General features: G+C 34.8%; 2 protein-coding genes across 3 annotated transcripts; one reads left to right on the forward strand and one right to left on the reverse strand.

Annotated features, from left to right (window-relative positions):
* Window positions 1-363: 363 nt before the first annotated feature.
* On the forward strand, window positions 364-15,592 carry LOC17876044 (nuclear pore complex protein NUP205). Of its 2 annotated transcripts, none has more exons than XM_023780926.1 (45): window positions 364-753; window positions 839-934; window positions 1,354-1,428; window positions 1,528-1,632; window positions 1,726-1,836; window positions 2,602-2,761; window positions 3,266-3,351; window positions 3,464-3,586; window positions 3,681-3,908; window positions 4,315-4,404; window positions 4,796-4,939; window positions 5,196-5,312; window positions 5,405-5,611; window positions 5,922-6,023; window positions 6,140-6,277; window positions 6,781-6,911; window positions 7,001-7,120; window positions 7,318-7,441; window positions 7,557-7,754; window positions 8,423-8,541; window positions 8,750-8,900; window positions 9,004-9,116; window positions 9,193-9,274; window positions 9,365-9,451; window positions 9,587-9,664; window positions 9,863-10,057; window positions 10,396-10,488; window positions 10,559-10,672; window positions 10,779-10,949; window positions 11,064-11,119; window positions 11,205-11,277; window positions 11,349-11,539; window positions 11,664-11,790; window positions 11,862-11,939; window positions 12,012-12,176; window positions 12,689-12,853; window positions 12,935-13,072; window positions 13,753-13,896; window positions 14,031-14,153; window positions 14,264-14,353; window positions 14,473-14,604; window positions 14,696-14,796; window positions 14,941-15,060; window positions 15,179-15,296; window positions 15,386-15,592. In XM_023780926.1, the coding sequence occupies exons 1-45, from the start codon at window positions 613-615 to the stop codon at window positions 15,464-15,466; spliced, it is 5,601 nt and encodes a 1,866-aa protein (XP_023636694.1). In that variant the 5' UTR covers window positions 364-612; the 3' UTR covers window positions 15,467-15,592. The 2 variants fall into 2 exon arrangements, with proteins under 2 accessions (XP_023636694.1, XP_023636696.1); XM_023780928.1 differs by having other exon boundaries at window positions 14,267-14,353.
* A 2,380-nt stretch (window positions 15,593-17,972) lies between these two features.
* Window positions 17,973-20,003, reverse strand: LOC17876036 (transcription factor bHLH137). Its single transcript, XM_006280800.2, has 8 exons — window positions 19,595-20,003; window positions 19,338-19,496; window positions 19,181-19,246; window positions 19,001-19,069; window positions 18,815-18,898; window positions 18,627-18,737; window positions 18,382-18,511; window positions 17,973-18,277 (listed from the first exon to the last, which is right to left on the reverse strand). Exons 1-7 carry the CDS (start codon window positions 19,940-19,942, stop codon window positions 18,434-18,436), a joined length of 915 nt encoding a protein of 304 aa, XP_006280862.1. The 5' UTR covers window positions 19,943-20,003; the 3' UTR covers window positions 17,973-18,277; window positions 18,382-18,433.
* Window positions 20,004-21,758: the final 1,755 nt, after the last annotated feature.

Here is a 21,758-nt window from a genome sequence, read left to right on the forward strand (position 1 = left end):
AGAATTAAAATAATCAATACGCATTTTCTCACTTTTGCAACTTTTTTAATTGTTCTTGTTGTGGCCAAATGTAACCTTATTTGTAGTTTACAAGTGAAAATGTGAAATCAACAAATGAGGAGTGAGGACAATCCTTCATTTAAAAAGTTCAGTAGACCTAAGTTGCACGAAAATTAGTATCAGGTAAGCAATAAAATGTTTATGAACATGTAAGCAATTTTACAACACAAAGAAAAATTAAGAAGCTAGTCTATCATTTTTTTCTTTATTCAAAATTTTAAGGTTTTGCTCACACCAAATATATATATTCTCAAAATTAAAAAGAAAAAAAGAAACAGACTGAAAATAAAAAGGCCACTGTGCTCCTGTCACTTAATAAACCCTAATTGCTCCTCCTTCGTTTTCCTCTGTTTTCTCGGATTCAAATTTAAAACTCTCATATGTCCATGGAGTAAACTCGAAATTGAACCACCAACTTACAGAGTCAAGTGCTTTGGCCATACCGTTGGAATCGGAATCGTTCGTTTCGTCTGCGCTTCCAGATTCTCATTTCTCCGGTGAAAACCCAACCTATACTGTCTTCACTCGCCGCCGCAGACCTAGTATCATATAATGGTGTCGCCGAAAGAGTTAGTGAGCATAGTACACTCTTCGCTGCTCGGAACGTCCCAGCCAACCCCAACGCAGCGTATCGAACTCACTCACGCCATTCGCAACTCATTTTCCTCTATTCAGAACCTCCTATCTTTCCCGGTACTTGCTCAATTCCATTGTATTCCCGGCGCGTCCTCTTTCAATATTCTAGGTATAGTAACGAGTTTTTGCTAATCTCTGGCAGCCTCCGAAGCCGTCGGACAGAGCGCAAGTTCAGTCCCGAGAAATTCGACTCCCGGATTCGCTGCCTATATCTTTGGATGACCAAGATGTCGCTATTGTAAGTGTTTCTTTCGAATTTGGGAGTCTGAGTTTTTGTTTCTGAGATATTCTTAGTCTAGTGGAGGTTAAGATTTCAAAGTTTAGATATGAACAAAGTCTCTCGTTAACTGTTGTGGATGCATTGAGTAAATTGGTACAGACTGGTTCTCTAACTAGATGCCTAAGAACTTCGCTGTTTCCTTTACCATGTTTGAATTGGTTACATGAGCTTCTTTTCATAGGGCTTAACATTACACCCTTTTGGCTTCTGTTGAGTTTTCTTCATCTTCCGAGACTGGTTAAATTGATGTTTCCTTATCTTATCATGGTATTTGAAATATGTGCGATGATTTATATGGTTGATGCTTCAGAAAAAGGTTGGCTCCTATTGCCGCTAATGACTCTCTGATCATTATCTTATATCGTTACTGATTGTAGAGCTTGAAACTGAGTGATGAGCTTCACCTAAATGAGATAGATTCTGTTCGTCTGCTTGTATCTGCAAATCAGGAGGTGTGATTACCTTCACTTTGCTTCTACTCTCATCTCTTAGCTTCTAAAGCTCTGGAGTTAGTTTCTGCGATATTTTCTTACATTTTATCATATGTTTAGTGGGGCTTAGTGGGACGGGACCCACTTGAAATTCAACGGCTTGCAACTGGACTATGGTATACAGGGAGGAGAGACCTTACATCAACGTTATACACACTCCTGAGGGTAACTTCCTCTCTCATTATATTTCTGGCTTTTTCTTTTTTTCTTCTAGTGTTCCCAGCGTTGTCACACATTACCATTTTTCTGGTTGGACAGGCAGTTGTTCTGGACCAGGGGCTAGAACCTGACCTTATAGCTGACATTCAAGGACTCTTAGAAGAACTCTTCAAAGCTGGGCTAAGACAACGGTTGATTACTCTTATAAAGGTACTAAGCACTTGAGTTCTTTTGAGATACATCCTCATAGATTTCAAACTCAAGACTTCGGTATATACATAACTTAAATAACTTCCTACTATTACAATCGTTCTCAGCACGTCTAAAATTTTATTTTCTTGTTTGTTGAGAATTCATGAGCATGTCTGCCTAGCTACACCATTTCAATCTACATTCCATTCGTTTCTAATGATCTTAGAGAATAAACAAACTTTCTCCAATTAGTAATTGAATCCAGTTTTCAATTGTGTAACTATGACTTATAGTGCACATTGAACTATTGTGAAAACATAAGGTATTGAGACCAATACGATTTTTTTCCACATCAGAAAATGACTATTTGCTGTTTGGTCATTGTTGTTAATACTGCATGATACTTTTTAAAATTGTCAACTACACGAGCTTTCATAGTTCAAGCACTAGGTGGAATGCATTTCCTATGTAATAATCATCTTTGACATTCATTTTAGCTGTCTATATTATCTTTAAATTCAAAGACAGTTGTAGTTACATCTAGCGTACCATTGTTATTTACATCAATTGAGTCAAGACAATTTAAAGATTTATTTTGAAATTTCAAACTCCAATGCTTGTCCCTTATGTCCACTGTCTTCATAGCTGAACATTTGTAGCAAAATCATGTCTAGTTAAAATATTAGATATAAAAGTCCTTTTAGATGATTGTGACTTGATATATATGTTTTTCTTTGACATTATATGTAATTATTTTCATGATAGCAAATTCTTTGTTGTTAGGAACTCAATCGGGAGGAACCTGCTGGATTGGGTGGGCCCTTATGTGAGCGATACCTTATTGACTCAAGAGGTGCTCTTGTTGAACGAAGAGCTGTTGTTCATAGGGAAAGACTGATACTGGGACATTGCCTTGTTCTTTCAATTCTGGTTGATAGACCTGGTATGCCTGTTCATTTCTTTTAAAGCGGCGAAGATTAAGAATGCTTCTTGTTAAAGAAATTTAGCTGTGGATACAGTGCTTTTCGTTAATGGTTTGACTTTTCCATGAAGTGCAGCATTAGTTCTATTGTGTACAGGTGAATCTATTGAGAAGTGATTTACACATTTGCTAGGACACTTCTTGTGCCTGACTAATCAGATCACTGGTCAATGTGCTGTGAAATATGTTGTGTTTTTTAGATATATTATTGTTCTGTCTGTGAATATGAATTGAACATTTTCGACTGAAAAGTTGAGTATCATACTTGACTATGGTGTTCGGTATACATCCTCCATTGTTCTGATATTATGTATGAATTTTTTTTAAAGATTTGACTACTTTTTATTGAATATTAAGTTGTTTATCTATAGGATTAAGACACTCTTGTTATATTATATCTTTTGTTATTGCTCTAGGGAGTTTTTCTATTTCATTTTCATTCTTCTAACAAGTTGTTTATTGCAGATTCGAAAGATGTAAAGGATATATTCTACGTCTTAAAAGATAATGCAGCTCAACTAACTGAAGGAAATGATACCATAAGTTCTCAGGTTCATGCTAGTTCTGTTCATGACGTTGTGGCTTTTAAAGCTTTCTTGCTTCCCTGCTTATTAAATTTAAAATGTGTTAGTTGCTGTTAAATGATTGCTATCTTTGTTGCAGATTACTTTTAGTCTTCTGTTTTCTCTCATCATCACCTTCGTGTCAGATGCAATCAGCGGACTATCTGATAAGTCATCTATGATATCTCAAGATGCTTCGTTTAGGAAAGACTTTCAGGATATTGTAAGAAGTTAATACATATTTCTTTCGCTTCTTACCCTGTCACTGACACTCGAATACACACTTTGGCCTTGCTTACGTCCTAGTCACCTTTCAGGTCATGGCTTCTGGCAGTGACTCCACTGCTGATGGCTTCATTGGTGGCATAAGGCTTGCATGGGCTGTACATTTAATGCTGATATCTGATGGAATATCTGGAATGGATACAGTTTCTACTGCTTCAACAACAGATATGGGGCACATATGCTCCTGCCTGGAGTCCATCTTCTCAAAAAATGTGTTTCAGTTTTTGCTGGATAATGTTCTTCGAACTGCGGCCTACCAGGTACTTCTATTATAAACGCCATCCCAAGTTTCTATGTTCTCAGTTAATGACTATCAAATTCGGGGTGCCTATTTGGCTTACCTGTGCACTTGATATCATTTGACGAGCTAGTGGAGTACCTTGATATCATTTCTTCATGCTGAATTCTGCTTTTAATCACATAATATACCTATTAATGATATCACTATTTGAGTATATGATTTTATCATTTTGGTGTAGGGTGGGTTTCTATTTGGATGCTGTATTCATTTTTGTTTAGTCTCTAGGATTTTGCTTGCTAAGTCAGATCTTAATTTTAAGTCTCCATCAAGTTTTCTTTTGTGATCTTTGATTTTCCTAACTCAACCCAGGTTCCCCCTTGTATGGGTCTATCAATGGTTGACATTTTGTTACTTGCTACATGCAGAATGATGAGGAGGACATGATCTACATATATAATGCTTATCTGCACAAGTTAGCGTCCTGTTTTCTATCTCATCCGATCGCAAGGGATAAGGTTTGTTAAGTATATAAACTAAAGAATATAAACTTAGCATATGTCTATTGATTATACGTTGGTCACCAACGTTTGAACGCTGCAACTTAATCATGTAAAGCTTGCAATTTTTTATCTGTACGTCATCTTCTGATATGATAAAAATTGGTTGTATCTGCTTTCCATTCAGAGTGAGAAAGTTTTTGATGTAACTGTTACAGATTCTGAGTATTCAGCTGAATCACTTATGGAATACGAGTGGCATAAAAACTTCATTAATTGCTGAACCTTATATCTTTACTATTTTTCTAATGTTTAAATAGTCTGATAAGTGGAATAGACAAGCCAAAATGAGAAATTCAGTAGCGTTCTACATGTTAATCTCTTGAGTTACTTTATTATTATTTTGCAGGTGAAGGAGTCAAAGGACATGTCTATGAGTGTTCTAAATTCTTACCGAACTTGTGATTCACTTGATGGTAGTATGCAGACTGAAGAGGCTGAAAGGCCACTGCCTTTCATTTCTCTTATGGAGTTTGTAAGCAAAATTTATCAGGTTGAGAACGAATACCAAATCAAGCAGTTACTTCTTTATCTTTGTTTTTTATTTTGGTTATTTTTCACAAAAAAATGTATATGAAAATGAGTTTGCTTGGTATTTTGAGTTAGAGTTCTGCTCATATGTTTTTAGGTAGCTTATTTTGTTTTTTCATAGCACAAGTGAGCTTTCAGAAACCATCTCGGTTAACCTTTTTTTTATACAATATACACCTGTTTCGTTTTTGTCTTTTGATCGTTACAACCTTTTACAGAAAGAACCTGAGCTACTCTCTGGGAATGATGTCTTGTGGACATTTGTGAATTTTGCTGGAGAGGACCACACAAATTTTAAAACTCTTGTGGCTTTCTTGGAAATGCTATGTACCTTGGTATGAGAAGTCTTTACATTGGTATTCTGGTGGGACCTCGTTTTCTTGGTTACTGATTAAGTATCGTTGCTGTCATCTTTATTTAATTTCAGGCTTCCACACAGGAAGGTGCGTCTAAAGTATATGAGTTGCTCCGAGGTACATCATTTCGCAGTATAGGATGGGCCACTTTGTTTGATTGTATAAGAATTTACGATGATAAGTTCAAGCAGTCTCTTCAAACTGCTGGAGCCATGATGCCAGAATTCCTGGAGGGAGATGCAAAAGCACTTGTTGCATATCTGAATGTACTTCAGAAGGTTATAGCTATATTCCAAATATATTATGTTCTAACTTTGATACCACGTTTAAATGTTCTTATAAGGTGCTTTAGATCTATGAAATTTTTAGCTTGTATTCCTAGGAACCGAGCTTAACTGCGATTTGGTTATAGTTAATCCTTACGTAGGGGTTATGGAGACAAAGCCATATAAAATTTCGTTATGAGTTCCTAGGAGGGGAATTTGTTGTTTAATGTCCTTGCAAATGATTTCTTGTCTGTGAAACTGAGCTTTGAACTTTAAATATTTTTTATACGGTTAATAAAGTGTATTTTTTCATATTCCATAGGTTGTTGAGAATGGTAATCCCACTGAGAGGAAAAACTGGTTTCCTGATATTGAACCATTCTTTAAGCTTCTTGGTTACGAAAACATCCCTCCATATCTGAAGGTCAGTGTCGTACTGGAGAATCTTCCCCTTACACTTAGGCCGCACAAATAATATGTGGAAAGCATCTGGTATTGGTATCTATCTAACTTGCGTTCATGGTAACTTTATTTCTGCAGGGAGCTCTTAGAAAGACAATTGCTGCCTTTGTTAATGTCTTTCCAGAAATGAGGGACACTACCTGGGCTTTTCTTGAGCAGTATGATCTACCTGTTGTTGTGGGATCGCCAGTTGGAAAGAATGACCAAGCTTCTCAGGTAAGTGCATGGCTTCAAGGGTTTATTTATTATTTATTATTATTCAAATAAAAAATTGACGTACAGATAAAAAATTGCAAGAGGGTTATTATTATTATTTATTATTATTTATTTCTACTTTCACTCGACTTTTTTAGTTAATATTTATTATTATTGAGAATTTGTTACAATGATATGTTTCTGTATTTATTTTCTAAACATTTTTTTATGCGTTTAAGAGGGTTTTTCATGTGGCAAAGAAGATTGAATCATTGTTTCGCTATGAAAAGTTGGTGCCAGTAACACAAAACAAAGAACATTTGGCTAATTCCTGTAAATATTTAATGCGATAGAAGTTTCCTTTTTCATTTATTTCGTTGAATACTCACATAACACATTGTGCTATATTCAGGATAGCTAAAACTTGGAATATCACGTGTTGTTTGATGCTACTTTTACTTCTTCAGATTGAGAATATCTTCAGCGTATCTTCAAAACTAACGCCAAAAATCCGTTTTATGCAGGTCTATGATATGCAGTTTGAGTTAAATGAAGTGGAAGCAAGGAGGGAACAATATCCTTCAACAATATCGTTCCTTAATCTGATAAACGCTCTGATTACTGGGGAGAAAGATGTGACTGATCGTGGGCGTAGGTAATAATAGCCTTAAGATTGTTGTATCTCTCTATGAAGCTTAGTCTTTGTATTTTTGTAGTCTAATGTTTATAAGTATACTTTTGTAGATTTATTGGCATCTTCAGGTTTGTATACGATCATGTATTCACCCCATTTCCTCAGAGGGCATATTCAGATCCTTGTGAGAAGTGGCAATTGGTTGTGGCATGCCTTCAACATTTTCACATGTAAGCTTCTGCTTCTGTTTTCAATAGTTTGCTCTTTTGTGCTCGGTCTAATACAAATCTGAGCTTTAGCAGAAGTGAGGACTCTACTTGTCAAACTGCCCTTAGTTTTCCTACCTTTTGCAAAATTCCATCACTTTTCATTTAGGGTACTAATAATGTTAAAGACTGAATTAACATTTTTCTATATTTCACTTCAGGATCTTAAGCATGTATGACATTCAGGACGAGGATCTTGATGGATTTACTGAGCATCCACAGTTTTTGGTGTCAGTTGAAACATCTTCATTGCAAATGCAGCTACCAATTATAGAATTACTAAAAGTACTAACTTAGTTAATAAATTTATTTTTCTTATTCCACAATGGAAAGGCAATCCTCATTTCTAATAGACATGCAATATACAGTGTATAATGTGCTCCCCATTTTTTTTTGTCAGGATTTCATGAGTGGGAAAGCTCTTTATAGGAACCTCATGGGTATCCTTCAAGTTGGAGTCAATTCCATCATCAGCGAGAGATTGAGTAAAACTTATGGGAAGATCTTAGAAAAGGCTGTACAACTTTCTTTAGAAATCTTACTGCTCGTGTTTGAGAAAGATTTGCTTTTTTCTGATGTTTGGCGTCCGCTGTACCAGGTATTTGGCTGTTCTTATGGTGTATCTGAGCTTTTTTTTGTTTATCACCCAGTCGGTCAAATTCCTTATTATGTGGTAAAGACTGTCATATGTGAGAATTCAAAAAAGTATTCATAGGTGTACCTGAATGCAGTGTCAGAGCATTCTAGAACTGTAGGAAGTTTGCACTACTCGCTACCAAGTTAGCTGTTTCATCAATCTATACATCCAACCCCATACTAGAATGTGTACCATAGTAAATTCTCAAGTATATCATAAAAAATCTAAGTATAAATTTTTCGTGATTAGATCTACATACTATTTACCTAATCCACAATGCATGTAAGTATCTTATAGTGCACCATTCAATTTAGGCAACTAACTTCAAGTCAAAGATGTAGAGTAGAAAGTTAAGCTTTTATTGTTTCAATCATAAGCTGCTTGACTAATAGCAAATAAATGGTATTCCTCCCGCCAACTTTAAGTTAATTTATTCTGATCAGCACTGGGTTGTGTGGTTTACAATATGAAACTGGAATCTATTGTTAATTTACAATTGCTTGAAAACTTTTGGTATTAGTGATAACTTGAACAACAGTTTTTTCCATCAAGCACAATTAGCATGCTATTCCTGATTTTATGTTAAGGCACAAGATAGTCAATAATGTTAACTTTTGGTATTGCTGCAGCCTTTGGATATAATTCTCTCACAAGATCATAATCAAATTGTTGCCTTGTTGGAGTATGTCAGATATGATTCTCTTCCTCAGATTCAGCGATCTTCAGTCAAAATCATGAACATTTTAAGGTGGGAATAAATTTCGTTTGAGACATCTCTGTAGTTTGTTTAACCACATGTAACTTATTTTGTCAGATAGTAAATGCCATTATAAACTGCTTTCAGATCTTCAGGCTTTTGGACATTTGACCGCTTTCATTTGCTTTGTAGGATAAGTTTAATCGTATGTTTTTATATGAATTACATAAGTTTTAATTAATCATATGCTTGATGACAGTTCTCGCTTGGTTGGACTTGTTCCAATGCTGATCAAAATTGATGCTGCGGATTCTTTGATTGAGGATTATGCAGCCTGCCTTGAGGTACGACTTGAAGAGGGTGAAGTTGTAGAGAACAGTTGTGACGATCTAGGGGTCCTTATTATGCAGGTTAGTTTCTCTTAAATATCACACTGTGTGCACTATGGCTTATCATGATTGATTACTCTGTACCTCTTATATCATCTCAATGGTCTGAATTTCACATTTGTAGCTTCTGGTCGATAATATCAACCGGCCTGCACCAAGTATCACCCATTTGCTTCTTAAGTTTGACCTTGATGCCCCCGTGGAAGGGACAGTTTTGCAGCCTAAGTTTCACTACAGGTTTGATTGAGATTTGTATGGAGAATATTATGTTACTCTCTCAACCATAATCCCATTTTTGTTTTGCAATCTGCAGTTGTCTGAAGGTCATTCTTGAAATGCTGGAGAAACTTCCAAACCCTGATATAAACTTATTACTCTTTGAGTTTGGCTTTCAGGTGAGACATGTTGATGCCAGATGATTTTTCAAAAACAAGTGAAGTACTTTTTGGTATATTGTTTTTTTACAGTAACTTTTATTTTTGCAGCTTTTGTGCGAGTTGAGTTTGGATCCATTAACTAGTGGTCCAACCATGGATCTCTTGAGCAGCAAAAAATATCAGTTTTTTATTCAGGTATACCAGATATTGCTTATTCTTATACTAAAACAATGCCAATTCTTACTTATCAGCTACATCATCAAGTCACAAATAACACTTATTTTTCTACTCGTCCTAACTATACTTTTAATTTTAATTCTGATGTTGCAGCATCTCGATACGATTGGTGTTGCTCCTCTTCCAAAAAGAAGTGGCAGCCAGGCGCTCCGCATTAGTTCCCTTCATCAGGTACATATACCCTTTTTCTTCTGTGTCAAGTGTATCCGACTCTGACTAGTTTCATGATAGATCTAAATGGTTTTATTCTCTGCTATCTAAATGTGTTCCTTAAACAGATCAAATGACATGAATAATTTAATACCATGCTACATAGTCCTTTTTGGTATTGATACCATTTCCCGTTTTCTCTATCTCTACCTTTCTCAGAGGGCGTGGCTATTAAAGCTCCTAGCTATTGCATTGCATACTGGGTCTGGAAGCAGTTCAGCGCACCTAGAGGCATGCCAGAGCATACTTTCTCATCTTTTTGGGAGGGAGATAACCGAAGCAGCTAATGAAATTTTTCCATCTAGTACATATCCTCAGGATGGTCTTGATTATGCTTCAATCAGTAAAAGCAAGGTGGGTTTAGAAACACCTCTTTTTATGCTCTACTATGCTTTCTGGAACAATTGATTTCTATTTAGTATGTGTATTAGTGCTGCATGTGTAGCTTTGGTCTAAGTGTTTGCCATTCTATTTTTGAGATCATCCATACATGATACAAGTAACTGTACTGACCCCACTCTTTCTGAAGTCAGAAGCATGTTGCCTTCAAGGTGATGAGGCATCATCCCTTAACAGTTAAACATTCCTTGAGCAGCAGTATTTAAAAAATTAAGATGACTCCTTTTTTCATGCAACATCACGTTTCATAGATGATACTGTCTTACCTTGTTTCTCCTTTTGATTGAGTTCAGGCATTGGCTTTGCTTGAAACTCTCCAGTTTAGATCTCCCGATGCTTCAATGCAGCTTCCTCAAATTGTGTCAAGCCGAAAGTATGACTTACTGGTAAGGCTTGGGGAATATGGAGTTTTGTTTGCGTTAAATATTGTTCTAAATATGGAGTTTACAATTTCAGGTAGAGGACATACTTGGGAATCGTGATACCTCTGTCAGTGGCAGTATCTACTATTATTCTGAGCGTGGTGATCGGCTAATTGATTTGTCTTCCTTCAGCAATAAACTCTGGCAGGTTTGTTGTTGTGATAAACTGATGATGAACTTCAAATATTCTCTCTAACAAACATTAATGTTTCTCCTGTAATTAAATATTTATGCTGATTCTATTGTTTGTTTAGAGGCTACATTCTGGACTTCCCGTATTGGATAGTTTTTCAAATGTTGCTGAGCTTAGTGAAGTTAGAGAGACAATCCAACAGCTGTTGAAATGGGGCTGGAAGTACAACCGAAACCTTGAAGAGCAAGCAGCCCAACTTCATATGTTAGCTGGCTGGTCTCAGATTGTTGAGGTTGATTACTTTCTTAAAACAATAGATCAGCTTTAGTATCATGAGCGTGTACCACTCCTTTATGATATCAACTATTTATCGTTTGTGTTGTGCTTCATATGTTTTTTGTTTTAGGTGTCTGCTTGCAGAAGAATATCTTCTCTTGATAATCGGTCTGAAATTTTGTACCGGTGAGTACCTTTTGTACCCAGATATTAGGTGCTTGAGAAGCTTTCTTGAACATTGCATGACTTGCTCTTCTCGGGTCGTTGGCAGGATACTTGATGCCTCTCTTAGTGCTTCTGCGTCTCCAGATTGTTCTTTAAAAATGGCGTTTGTACTTACTCAGGTGCATTTTAGCTGTTAAGTGACTTATATTGTAAAATGTGTTATCTATGTACTAACTTTAGGTGTCAATAGGTTGCCCTTACCTGTATGGCCAAACTTCGCGATGATAGATTTTCATTTCAAGGGGCCTTGAGTTCTGACAACGTGACATGTCTAGATGTTATGATGGTCAAACATTTATCCACTGGTGCTTGCCACTCAGTTCTATTCAAACTTGTTATGGCAATTCTAAGGCATGAGTCATCAGAATCCTTGAGAAGGCGGTATGTTTTTAAGTTCTATTATTTGTATTTGTACTGCCTTCTAATACAACATAAAGTTATATTTGCCCAGCTTAACTAATTTCAGCTTTTCTCCTTCTCTAACATATTTGCCTTTCTTCATCAGTCAATATGCATTGCTCTTGAGCTATTTCCAGTACTGCCAGCATATGATTTCTCTGGATGTGCCAACATCAGTTGTACAGTTCTTGTTGCTTAATGAGCAAGATGGTGAAGATTTGGATATCCAAAAGGCATGTGTTTGCTGATTGCCCTGAGACTTATTTTATTCAGACGATATTTTAATGTTTTTTTTGTCTTTCAGATTGACAAGGAGCAGGCTGACCTTGCTCGTGCCAACTTTTTAATAATAAAGAAAGAAGCTCAGGGCATCTTGGATCTGGTAATTTTTATTTCTGTATTGATATAAGCTATATTTATTTGAACTGTTTCACATGGCGAATTCTAATTCCAGGTAATCAAGGATGCAAGTCAAGGCAGTGAATTTGGAAAAACAATATCACTCTATGTGCTGGAAGCTCTTGTTTGCATTGACCACGAGAGATATTTTCTTAGTCAGCTTCAGAGCAGAGGTTTCATACGGTCTTGCCTTGGAAGCATTAGTAATATCTCCTACCAGGTAATTTTCCTGAGAATTTCTGAGTGTGGTCATTATTGCTAATACGGTGGAAGTTTTTTAGTATCCCAATGCTATGAATTTCCTTGTTGCAACTTGTCGTAATTAGTGGTAATTAATTAATTTGGGCTTAATTGATAAACTAGCAGAAGTAGATTAAATTGTATTTTAGTCAATAATGCCCTTTCAGTGCGTAGGAGTTCACAACTGTAAAACTGAGCGGACAGTACATTTATATATGCAAAATTGTCAAAATAGAATCGCAAACCTGTTAAATCATCCTTACAAGTGGCATAGTGTGGCGAATTAGCTGTTTGTTTAACTTTCCACATGAAAAGACTAGACACTGTTTGGAACCCGTGTGTGTTTTATGCCTGATTTGCATAGTAAGTATTGGGAATAAGAATCTTCAGATGGTGCTAGTCTACATACATTGGAAACCTGAGTTATGTGGGTATTCTTATTTAGATGATTTGACATGCATGCATGTGTATTAATCATATTATTGTGCTCAGGATGGAACACATTTGCTGGAGTCACAACAGCGAGCATGTACCTTAGAAGCAGAACTTGCATTGCTACTCAGAATTAGTCACAAGTACGGAAATTCTGGAGGCCAGGTTCTGTTCTCTATGGGTGCGCTGGAGCATATCTCTTCATGTAAAGCTATCAGCTTTAAGGTATTATGTTATTTGTAGTTATCAGGTTTTATATGTGACCTCAATATTTTCTCAGCTTTTAATCCCATAATTGCCTTCCAGGGAAATATGAGACGGGTGGATATGAAACTTCAGAATGATGTAGGATATGATGTGCAAAAGCAACGAACTATAATCACTGCTGTCCTAAGATTGGTGTTTGCTCTAACTTCATTGGTTGAGACCTCTGAATTTTTTGAGGTCAGCTGTGTTTCTTTAGATGACCTTTTCTTTATGATCTTTTGCATTGCTAATTTAAAACTCTATTCCATAGTGATTGGCCTGGTTCAGTGAGCATGACTTGCCATTTAAACACTATCTTCCAGATCGTTAGGGACTTTTATAGACTTTACAGTTTTTATATTTAGACCTGTGATTTATTTGCGTTGTGTGAGAGTGATACAGACGTTCTAAAATTGAATGACAGACACTGAGTTCAGTTTGTTTGAAATAGAAAATTAGTATATTGCGCTTCACTAAAACTAATGTGTTGTTTGTGTCTTTTAGAAACTTGAATGATGTCACTGAATTTCTTTGCTCTAGTAAACATCTTTGATGCCTCTAACAAGTAGAAGTAGGAAATAAGGGAGTGTCTTCAAACGTTCCAACTTATACAAGTATAATCACTCGATGACATACGCAATATGTTTGCAAGACATAACAATCTAATACTGAGATGCAGAAACATTTGTAAATTTTGGGACAGTTAGTATGTTCTTATTGGTTTTTCTAACACCTGATCTGTATGATCTAGATTTCTTTTTCACCTATTCGGTTAATTAGTGCAAGTCATTGTTGTCGATTTTTCTGGGTAACTGATATTCTTGGAATGTGAACTATGATGATCCTCATTCTTCGTTTTTCACCTGGGCGTTTGATAGGGGAGGAATAAAATTGTTCGTGAAGTCATTGAATTTATCAAAGGACATCAATTTCTTTTTGACCAACTTCTTCGTGAAGACTTTACTGAAGCAGATGATTTATTGATGGAGCAAATTGTTCTTGCAGTAGGAATATTGAGCAAGGTAATTCTTTTGCGAGCTATAGTTTCTTAATTTTTTTTGCTTTTCTTTTCACAATTGCATCTTCAAAAGGGCTCATAAAATCCCACATGCTTGTTAGATGCGGTTTCTAGAAAGTGAGTTTGCTTGTTTTGTAGGTCTGGCCTTTTGAAGAGAACGATGGATATGGATTTGTTCAAGGGCTTTTTGATATGATGAGCAAGCTTTTCATCGTCTCCCCCACTAAATTGATATCATCACAGGCAGGACAAGTAGTTCAGGTACATGGACGAGTATATAGTTTTTCATATATTATTGGCAGCTTGTCATCTAATCCTTGAATCCTTATATTTGTGGGGTTTCTCATTTTTGTTTATCATCTGGTGGACAGAAGGGATCAGAGCTCAAATTGTCTCAATTGCGATTTAGCTTGACTTCTTACTTATATTTTCTGGTGACCAAAAATTCTCTGAGGTTGCAGGTAATATTGTAGCCATTTCCCTCTGTTTCTTATTTCCACGTTTTCATTATTCAGTTGTTTGAACGTTGTAGTACAAGTAAATACTCATGTTCTTTGTCCACAACCACTCCTCCTCCCAGGCTTCAGATGATTCTTTTGATAGTTCCACTAAACTACGGCAACCCACATTGATGTTGCTTGCATCTCTTCTTTCGCATGTGACTGATTCCCTCGAGAGAGCAGCAGAGAAAAAGTCCTTGCTTCTTCATAAGGTATATTTTCCTAATTCCTACTCTTTACATGTTTTAAACTCTTCTATTTTTATATATATAATATATTTGAAGTTGCATTTATGATTGGCAGATTAGAGACATAAACGAGCTCTCTAGACAAGATGTAGATGCGATCATCACGATGTGTGATTGCCAAGAATATGTCACACCGTCCGACAACATACATAAAAGGTTAGTGAAATTCTTTCTTTGCGTGCATATGCCAAAGCATATGTGGGTTATTCACATAGAATTTTCCAGCTTTTTCCTTATCAGTGGTTAGTAAGACGCTTGACCACTTTTTTTAATTTGTTTGTGGCTTGTTACTAACCTCAGGAGAAACATAGCTATGGTTGAAATGTGCCAAATTGTGGGTAACAGGGACCAATTAATCACCTTGTTACTACAACTTGCCGAGCATGTACTAAATATTACCCTGATCCATCTCCAAGATAGGTATACAAACAATATCTTCAACAATTGATATCTTTAAATGTTGTTATTAGGTGAAGAAATTTACTATGTTTGTACGGTTTGATCTCGGGTTTTATGCTAAACACTTTGACATCTGCAGATCCGTCAGCTCAAATGAAAAGGGATCATATGGTGCAAAATCCCATGTACAAAAAGACGTTACAGATCTCTATGGCAAATTATCACCTACCATAGAGAGGCTTGCATTACTAAATGAGGTAGCATAGTCGATTAATTAGAATGTTTCCATGATATATACGTGTGTTAGTGCTGAAAGTGGTGGCGACCCAACTTGTCTCTATTGCAGGGAAAAGTAGGACATAACCTGAAGGTGTTCCAGAGACTGGCTACGACTGTAAAAGAAATGGCCATCCAAAACTGTATATGATATATAGGTTTCTAAAGAAATGTATTCTGGTGGTTGTTCAATGTTGTGTTTGAAATGTCCAAACCATATTACTTTTCTTACAAATTTTGAACTTGAGTGATTGATTAATCTAGTTCTTGGATGACTCTGGGTCTGGGGGTGTACTACAAACAGTGATCTAGCGAATTACCAACTAAGACTTAGCCTGTCGCATAGGGCTTCATTCCCACAATTCGAACTGTGTACGTACTTTTACGTCCAATTTATATATCACGATAAATATAAAAACAAATATAATATATTTTTGTTAATTTCAAAATTCATAAAATTTGGATAAAATTAATATATTAAATTATTTGATAAAATCACCGGCCACCATTGAAGACACATGGAAATGAAGTTAGATACATATGATGCAAACAAAGAAAAAAGTAAGTGTAATAAAAGAGATGGGACTAGACAGACACAGATAGATGCAAAATCTTTGGACGACTAACGGCCGAACTGCTCATTTAATCATGCCTTTGAATGGTTGCTTTTATATATACTTACATTATTTTTGTTTTTTGGATTTTTATATTCATTTAGTTTTTTTGTAAATCTCCCACATAAAGGCGTGTGTTAACACCGGAGACCCCTTCGGGTAACTTGAACTTACAATTATTCTCGCATAAAACGTGTCATCATCATCGCATTTTTTTATAGTTCCATATATTCTACATTTTTACTTTACGAGTCAATTCGAAGTCCACACAATTATTCTGTTATAGATTATCTTGATAAAAGCATGCTTCAATGGTAGGTTTTCCTAATTTGTATATAGTGATTAGCTTAGCACTAGAAGAAAATCCTATTATGGGTTTCTCCACTCATTGTCAATTAGTTTTAAGTTGGAAACTCATAATCTAATATGATATCAGACTCCGGTCCGCACATACTCAACCCAATCCACAATCAATCCGGCCTAATAGTTGGTTCACCGATTCATGTCCGAACATACCCAGATTTATGGTTAGAAGATCTATCATCTCGAGGAGGCGTATTAGAAATAACAATATTCCACATTAGAAGTTGAGTATAATTTTAAGTGAAATATATAAGATATGAACCTCTCCACTCATTGCCAATTAGTTTTAAGTCGGAAACCCATAATCTAATACCTATAACCCTTCATGGAAACACTAAAGTATTAAATGGATTCCACCAAACGAGATGATCCTATAATTCGGGAAAAAAGCAAGTATTAGAAGAAGCTTTACATATTTAAAAAGAAAACAAAAAAAAAACAAAAAAATTGTTGTTTCTAGCTTTACTGTTGATCGTAAAGAATCTTAAGACAATTAATCTACTTCTCATAGATAAAACTCAAACTAGGAATTTTGATTCTTTAAGGACTGACATAGACTCAAACAACTCTGACAAGTTTTGTATTGAATATATGTAATAAAGACCGAGCAAAATCGATTGTTCCATGTCAAAACTTTGATCATCACCCAAATTAAACTATGGCATATTATATGAAGTCTTGATATGTCTCTTAGACTTTTCCATATCTTGAAGTCTCAATAAATTAATCGTACCATTGTTGAGCTACGTACATTGTCCATCCTTAATCTTCACTTATCACTTTGTTCTTCTTCCGATATTGGTAGGAAGGGGTTTTGCATGTGTTGATGAGATAGACTAATTAAAGATGAGGATACAAGTTTTGCTACTAGATATCATTTGTGGTTTGGATAGTTTCAAGTTTCTATCCATTTCGCTAACATATGTGCTATATTATTTAATTTTGTCTATCATAATTCATATCTATTAGTCTAACTTAATTATTATTTTTTCTGTTTAAATGTGGTTAAACTTCAAAAAATGAAAATCTATAGAATAAAATAGGTTATTAATGTTTATATTATTTTGAGCGGTTGCATACAAATAAATCGTACAAATTGAATAAACTGAAGATTTCATTACCACTACTTGAAAATGTTAGAGTATCAACTAATATTGAAAATTACAGCATATCATCATATTCACAATCACAAACAGTGTTTGATATTTTTTTCTATTTTCTTTTAACGATTTTGATATATTAGACATACTTTAAACTAAAACTTAGAACATGTATGTATCATATATGTAACTATTATACATAAATAATATATGTATAATGAAAAGACATAGGAATGGGAGTTATCAATGTGTGTGTGACAAGTGAGAGCAGAAAAGCATGACCAAAACTATTCAACAGTACATTAAAAAAGAGTTCTCATAAAGAGAAATCTAATCTTTTCTCCTGACATTTCTCAACAAATGAATTGACAGAAAACGAATCATTATGATTTTTATATGTTAAAATTTATTTTTCCCCGCATATTTATATTATATGACTTTATGTATGTGAAATATTAATGAGTGTGCTTGATTACATCTACCAACAATGGAGGAAATTTTTACGTAACAAGACACACAAGTTGTGAAAAAAACAGGAACTTATACAAAGAGTAGCACACTTGATGAGTGAACAAAACAATGAAAATTAAATTATGTGAGAGGTCTTCTTCGTTTACAGCATTACATTTGCCTCTGCCTCATCATCATTCTCTTTATCCATTGCTTTAAAGAATGATTAATGTTCAAACTCTCGGGCCAAATAGGGAAAAACATGAGCATTTAATCTCTAATATAATTAAGTACTTTTATTTTCTTTAAACTCTCTATAAAAAAAAGGAACAAATAATTACATACATCCACTTTGACTACCATGCATCCATCCATCTGGTTTACGTAGATTTTATTCCCTAGCTCCGTGCATATAGGGAGGAGATTAAACCAAACCTATATAAAAAAAAAAGCAATAATTATGAGAAGAGTTTTAAAGTAGTAATAATTGTAATAATAATTAGGTTAGTTGAAGAGACAAGACCAGAGAAGAAACTCACGAAAGCAGGCTTTTGTGTTTTGTGTGTCGTGGACTCGACATGTAATAATAAATCAAGGGAAAGAACAGAAGCTGTTGTCGTTGAACCCACTTCTGTCTACAAACTCGTCTCTTTCTTCTCCTCCCTCTTCCTATATTATAAATCAACTCATCGTTATCTATTAGTGTTCAATCATTGATTCTTGTATTTATTAATTCTCCTTAATATATTAAAAATTAATCAGTTTTAAAGAGAATATTAAAAACCTGGAGCTGTGCATGTGTATGTACGATAGAGTTATCCAACAATGAAGGGAAGATAGGTGTAGTTGTTGGCATTGTATTCGTATAAGACGTTACTACTTCTGGTGATCCCATCTGTTCATCAAGATCATTAAAATGCATGAACTGGTTTATCGTTAACCGGATTAAGAGATGGAGTGTAGATGAAGTACCTCGGATCTAAGTATGAGGCCGTCAAGGTCGGAGCCAAAGTCATAGACCACCGGACTTGTAGAGGCTAGCTTCATCGACAGAAACTAGTGAAACCGAAAAGAATAAAAATTACATATGTTATATTTAAAGGACCTAATTAAAACGTTATAAGAGTATAAATAAATATGTATATATATAAAATGCACCTCAACTTGATTCTGCAAGGTCTGAACATAATTTATAATCTCATCCAACATGAGGGCCTTTCCTGTTACCTAATCGTTTTCAAAGTCACATTTCATAAGAAACATTTTCTTGAAATATTATAAAAACTTAAACATCAATCAATTCCTAAATAATAAGATAGTCTCTAGACTCTAGCTAACCTTATCACAGCCCGGGACTAGCTTTTGAAGTATCCTCATCCGCTCACTTATCTTTTCCCTTCTCACCTTTTGATTAAGCAAAATATTAATTAAGATGTCTTTTAGTGAAAACATGATTAATGAAGAAAGTAATATTTAAAGAAAATGACTAAATTACCCTCTCAGCAAGGCTGTGGCTATCAGTAGCTTGGCCTCTTCTAGCTCGAACGTGAATGTAATCTTTTTGAGGCTCTTCTTTGCTTCCCTTCTTCTCTTTGACGTTGGTTGGGGAATCATTTATTCTCGGCTTTTTGGTTTTTCTTCCCTCTACTCCTTCCTAATCCACAAAACCACCCCAACATTTATGTTTTTGTCTTATCACAATCCCATATCCCATACTTGATATATACATTACAAGTTGATTTAACGACTTACCTTTGAGCTAGAAACGTTTCTGATCTTTCTCCGACGGTTTTTACCGTTAATGGCCGTGGTCGCTGGTCCTTGGCTCAGCTGGTCGCAAGAAGAAGAACCGGTGGTTGTTGTTTTGTTGGTGTTGGCCTGTTTCTTGAAACCATAGCTTTCGGTTTTGTCAACATTATAATACTCATCAAGAAAAGGGTTCGCGGAAGTGTCTTCAATTTTCGAAACGTCTGGCAGTGAATGGAGAACATTCTGATCGATGAAACCAGTGAGACCAATAGAGGAGTTAGGGGGTGTAGGGAAGAGAATAGGGTCAAGAAGAGAATGAGGGTAGTTTTGGAAATAAGAGAAAGTTGCCATTTTAAGAGTGGAAGCTTCTGAGTTCTTTATGATCTTTGTCAATAGAGAGAGTGTTCTTTTCTTTTATTTGTTTGTGGGAGATTAAGAACTTTGAAATGGTATATATAAGCAATTTTTTTTTGTATTTTACTATTCAAAGAGACAAGGAAGAAACAGAAGAAAAATCAAAAAAGTATTTTATGGACCACCTGTACATTTATTGAAAATACATTTTTATTATTTGACAAGAGATTATATCAGTATATATTTCGGGCTGAGTAATTTCTATTATATGAACTTTATAAAGATATATAATACCAAGACTGATTGTATATTGAATTTATTGCATTGAGTAACCGTGGTAGTGATAATTAAATTTTTTACTAAATATTGATGAATTTTGTGATTATATATGATCATCTATCATCGTTCTTAGATGATAAATAATGTTTCAATATATAATGAAAGATAACGAAACATACAATATATAAAATTTGGTAAAAAAATTAATTATCTCTTCCACGGTACACTCAATGCAATAAATTCAATTCAATCTTGGTATAATATATCTTTATAAAGATAACTAAAGGAATGATAAAACCTAATAACGTGAAAACAATAAATGGATAAAAGTATAATAGTAGTAAGTGCCAATAAAAAGGTATTTATCAACGAAACCCAATAAATGAAAGAAAGGAAGGACCAACGTGGGTAGTAGTTGAACCTAGCTCGAGGAAAATGTTCACTAAACCAGATTTGATGCATTTGTGTTGTTGTTGTTGTTGACCAGCCAATGCAAGCATTCAAAACCTTGTGGCCCTAAAACTAAAAGAGCTATATTTAGAAGTGAGACACTCATGCAAAGGCTTGTAGCTTGTTGTACCTTATAAGCCTTTATCAATCATATAGTGCAATCAGATTCCAAAACGTACCGCTCCAGCTAACATATAAGAACTATATTCACTGTTTTCAAAACGTAAGGCTCTCATCAAATAATATGTACGTGGATACCGTAATCCGTAATACAAAAAAATTTGTCCATTTTTGTAAAGAAAACGAAAAAAAAAAAAAAAAAAAACATTTTGTCTGTTTCCCACTTTGGATCGACGTTGGAAATTTCCTCTTCAAAAAAAGACAAAAGACAAAACAAAAAAAAAAATGTAAATAATAAGGTGTGAAGTCCAATCCGATGATACCGTTCGGTATACAAAGAAGACAAATAATCATAAATACCCCTTTTTTGTTTCGATATATACGATATAGTTCATTTTCTACCAAATGCTTCTAATGAAACTGATTTCTTAGCATAAAACAATTATTTTATAATCACATCTATGGTTGTATGGAGTTTATATTATGACTCACAATTTGAGATTACTTTTAGACTTTCGAGTAGGAAAAAAAGAAACAGGATACATATTAAAACCTAATCTAATGCATTTGACATTCTTAATCGGAAAAAAAAAAAATCATTGCATTTGACATTTTTTGCACGTCAAAGGTCCGCAAGAGACTTGTAAATTAATAATCATGCATGCTAATCCCATCCCGATGAGGAAATTATACATTTATTGGCATCATATAATCTTCACTAATATCACTCTTTTTGCTTCATTTTTCTAATTAATCAATTACTTTGAAGTTTGAATAAAACCTTTAATTCTTTATCCAACGCATTTAATTAGCGGCTGGTTTTTATTTAGTACTTCTTTTGAATATTCAAGATTGCATTTAATCATAAAATAGGTTCATGAGACCAATTACAAAAAGACGAAGGATTTTGTCACTCGTTAATTATTAAATACGTATAATTAATCAAATAGCAAAATCTACATAA

Source organism: Capsella rubella, unplaced genomic scaffold (genome assembly GCF_000375325.1).
Source record: "Capsella rubella cultivar Monte Gargano unplaced genomic scaffold, Caprub1_0 scaffold_8, whole genome shotgun sequence".
NCBI lineage: Eukaryota > Viridiplantae > Streptophyta > Magnoliopsida > Brassicales > Brassicaceae > Capsella > Capsella rubella.

Coding starts and splice junctions, on each gene's coding strand:
- LOC17876036 (XM_006280800.2), bottom strand. CDS start 19,942: ATGGCAACTTTCTCTTATTTCCAAAACTACCCTCATTCTCTTCTTGAC. Junction 19,497..19,594: donor GAAACGTTTCTAGCTCAAAG/GTAAGTCGTTAA, acceptor TTTGTGGATTAG/GAAGGAGTAGAGGGAAGAAA. Junction 18,899..19,000: donor CCTTGCAGAATCAAGTTGAG/GTGCATTTTATA, acceptor CGGTTTCACTAG/TTTCTGTCGATGAAGCTAGC.
- LOC17876044 (XM_023780926.1), top strand. CDS start 613: ATGGTGTCGCCGAAAGAGTTAGTGAGCATAGTACACTCTTCGCTGCTC. Junction 2,762..3,265: donor AATTCTGGTTGATAGACCTG/GTATGCCTGTTC, acceptor TGTTTATTGCAG/ATTCGAAAGATGTAAAGGAT. Junction 5,313..5,404: donor TGGAAATGCTATGTACCTTG/GTATGAGAAGTC, acceptor ATTTAATTTCAG/GCTTCCACACAGGAAGGTGC.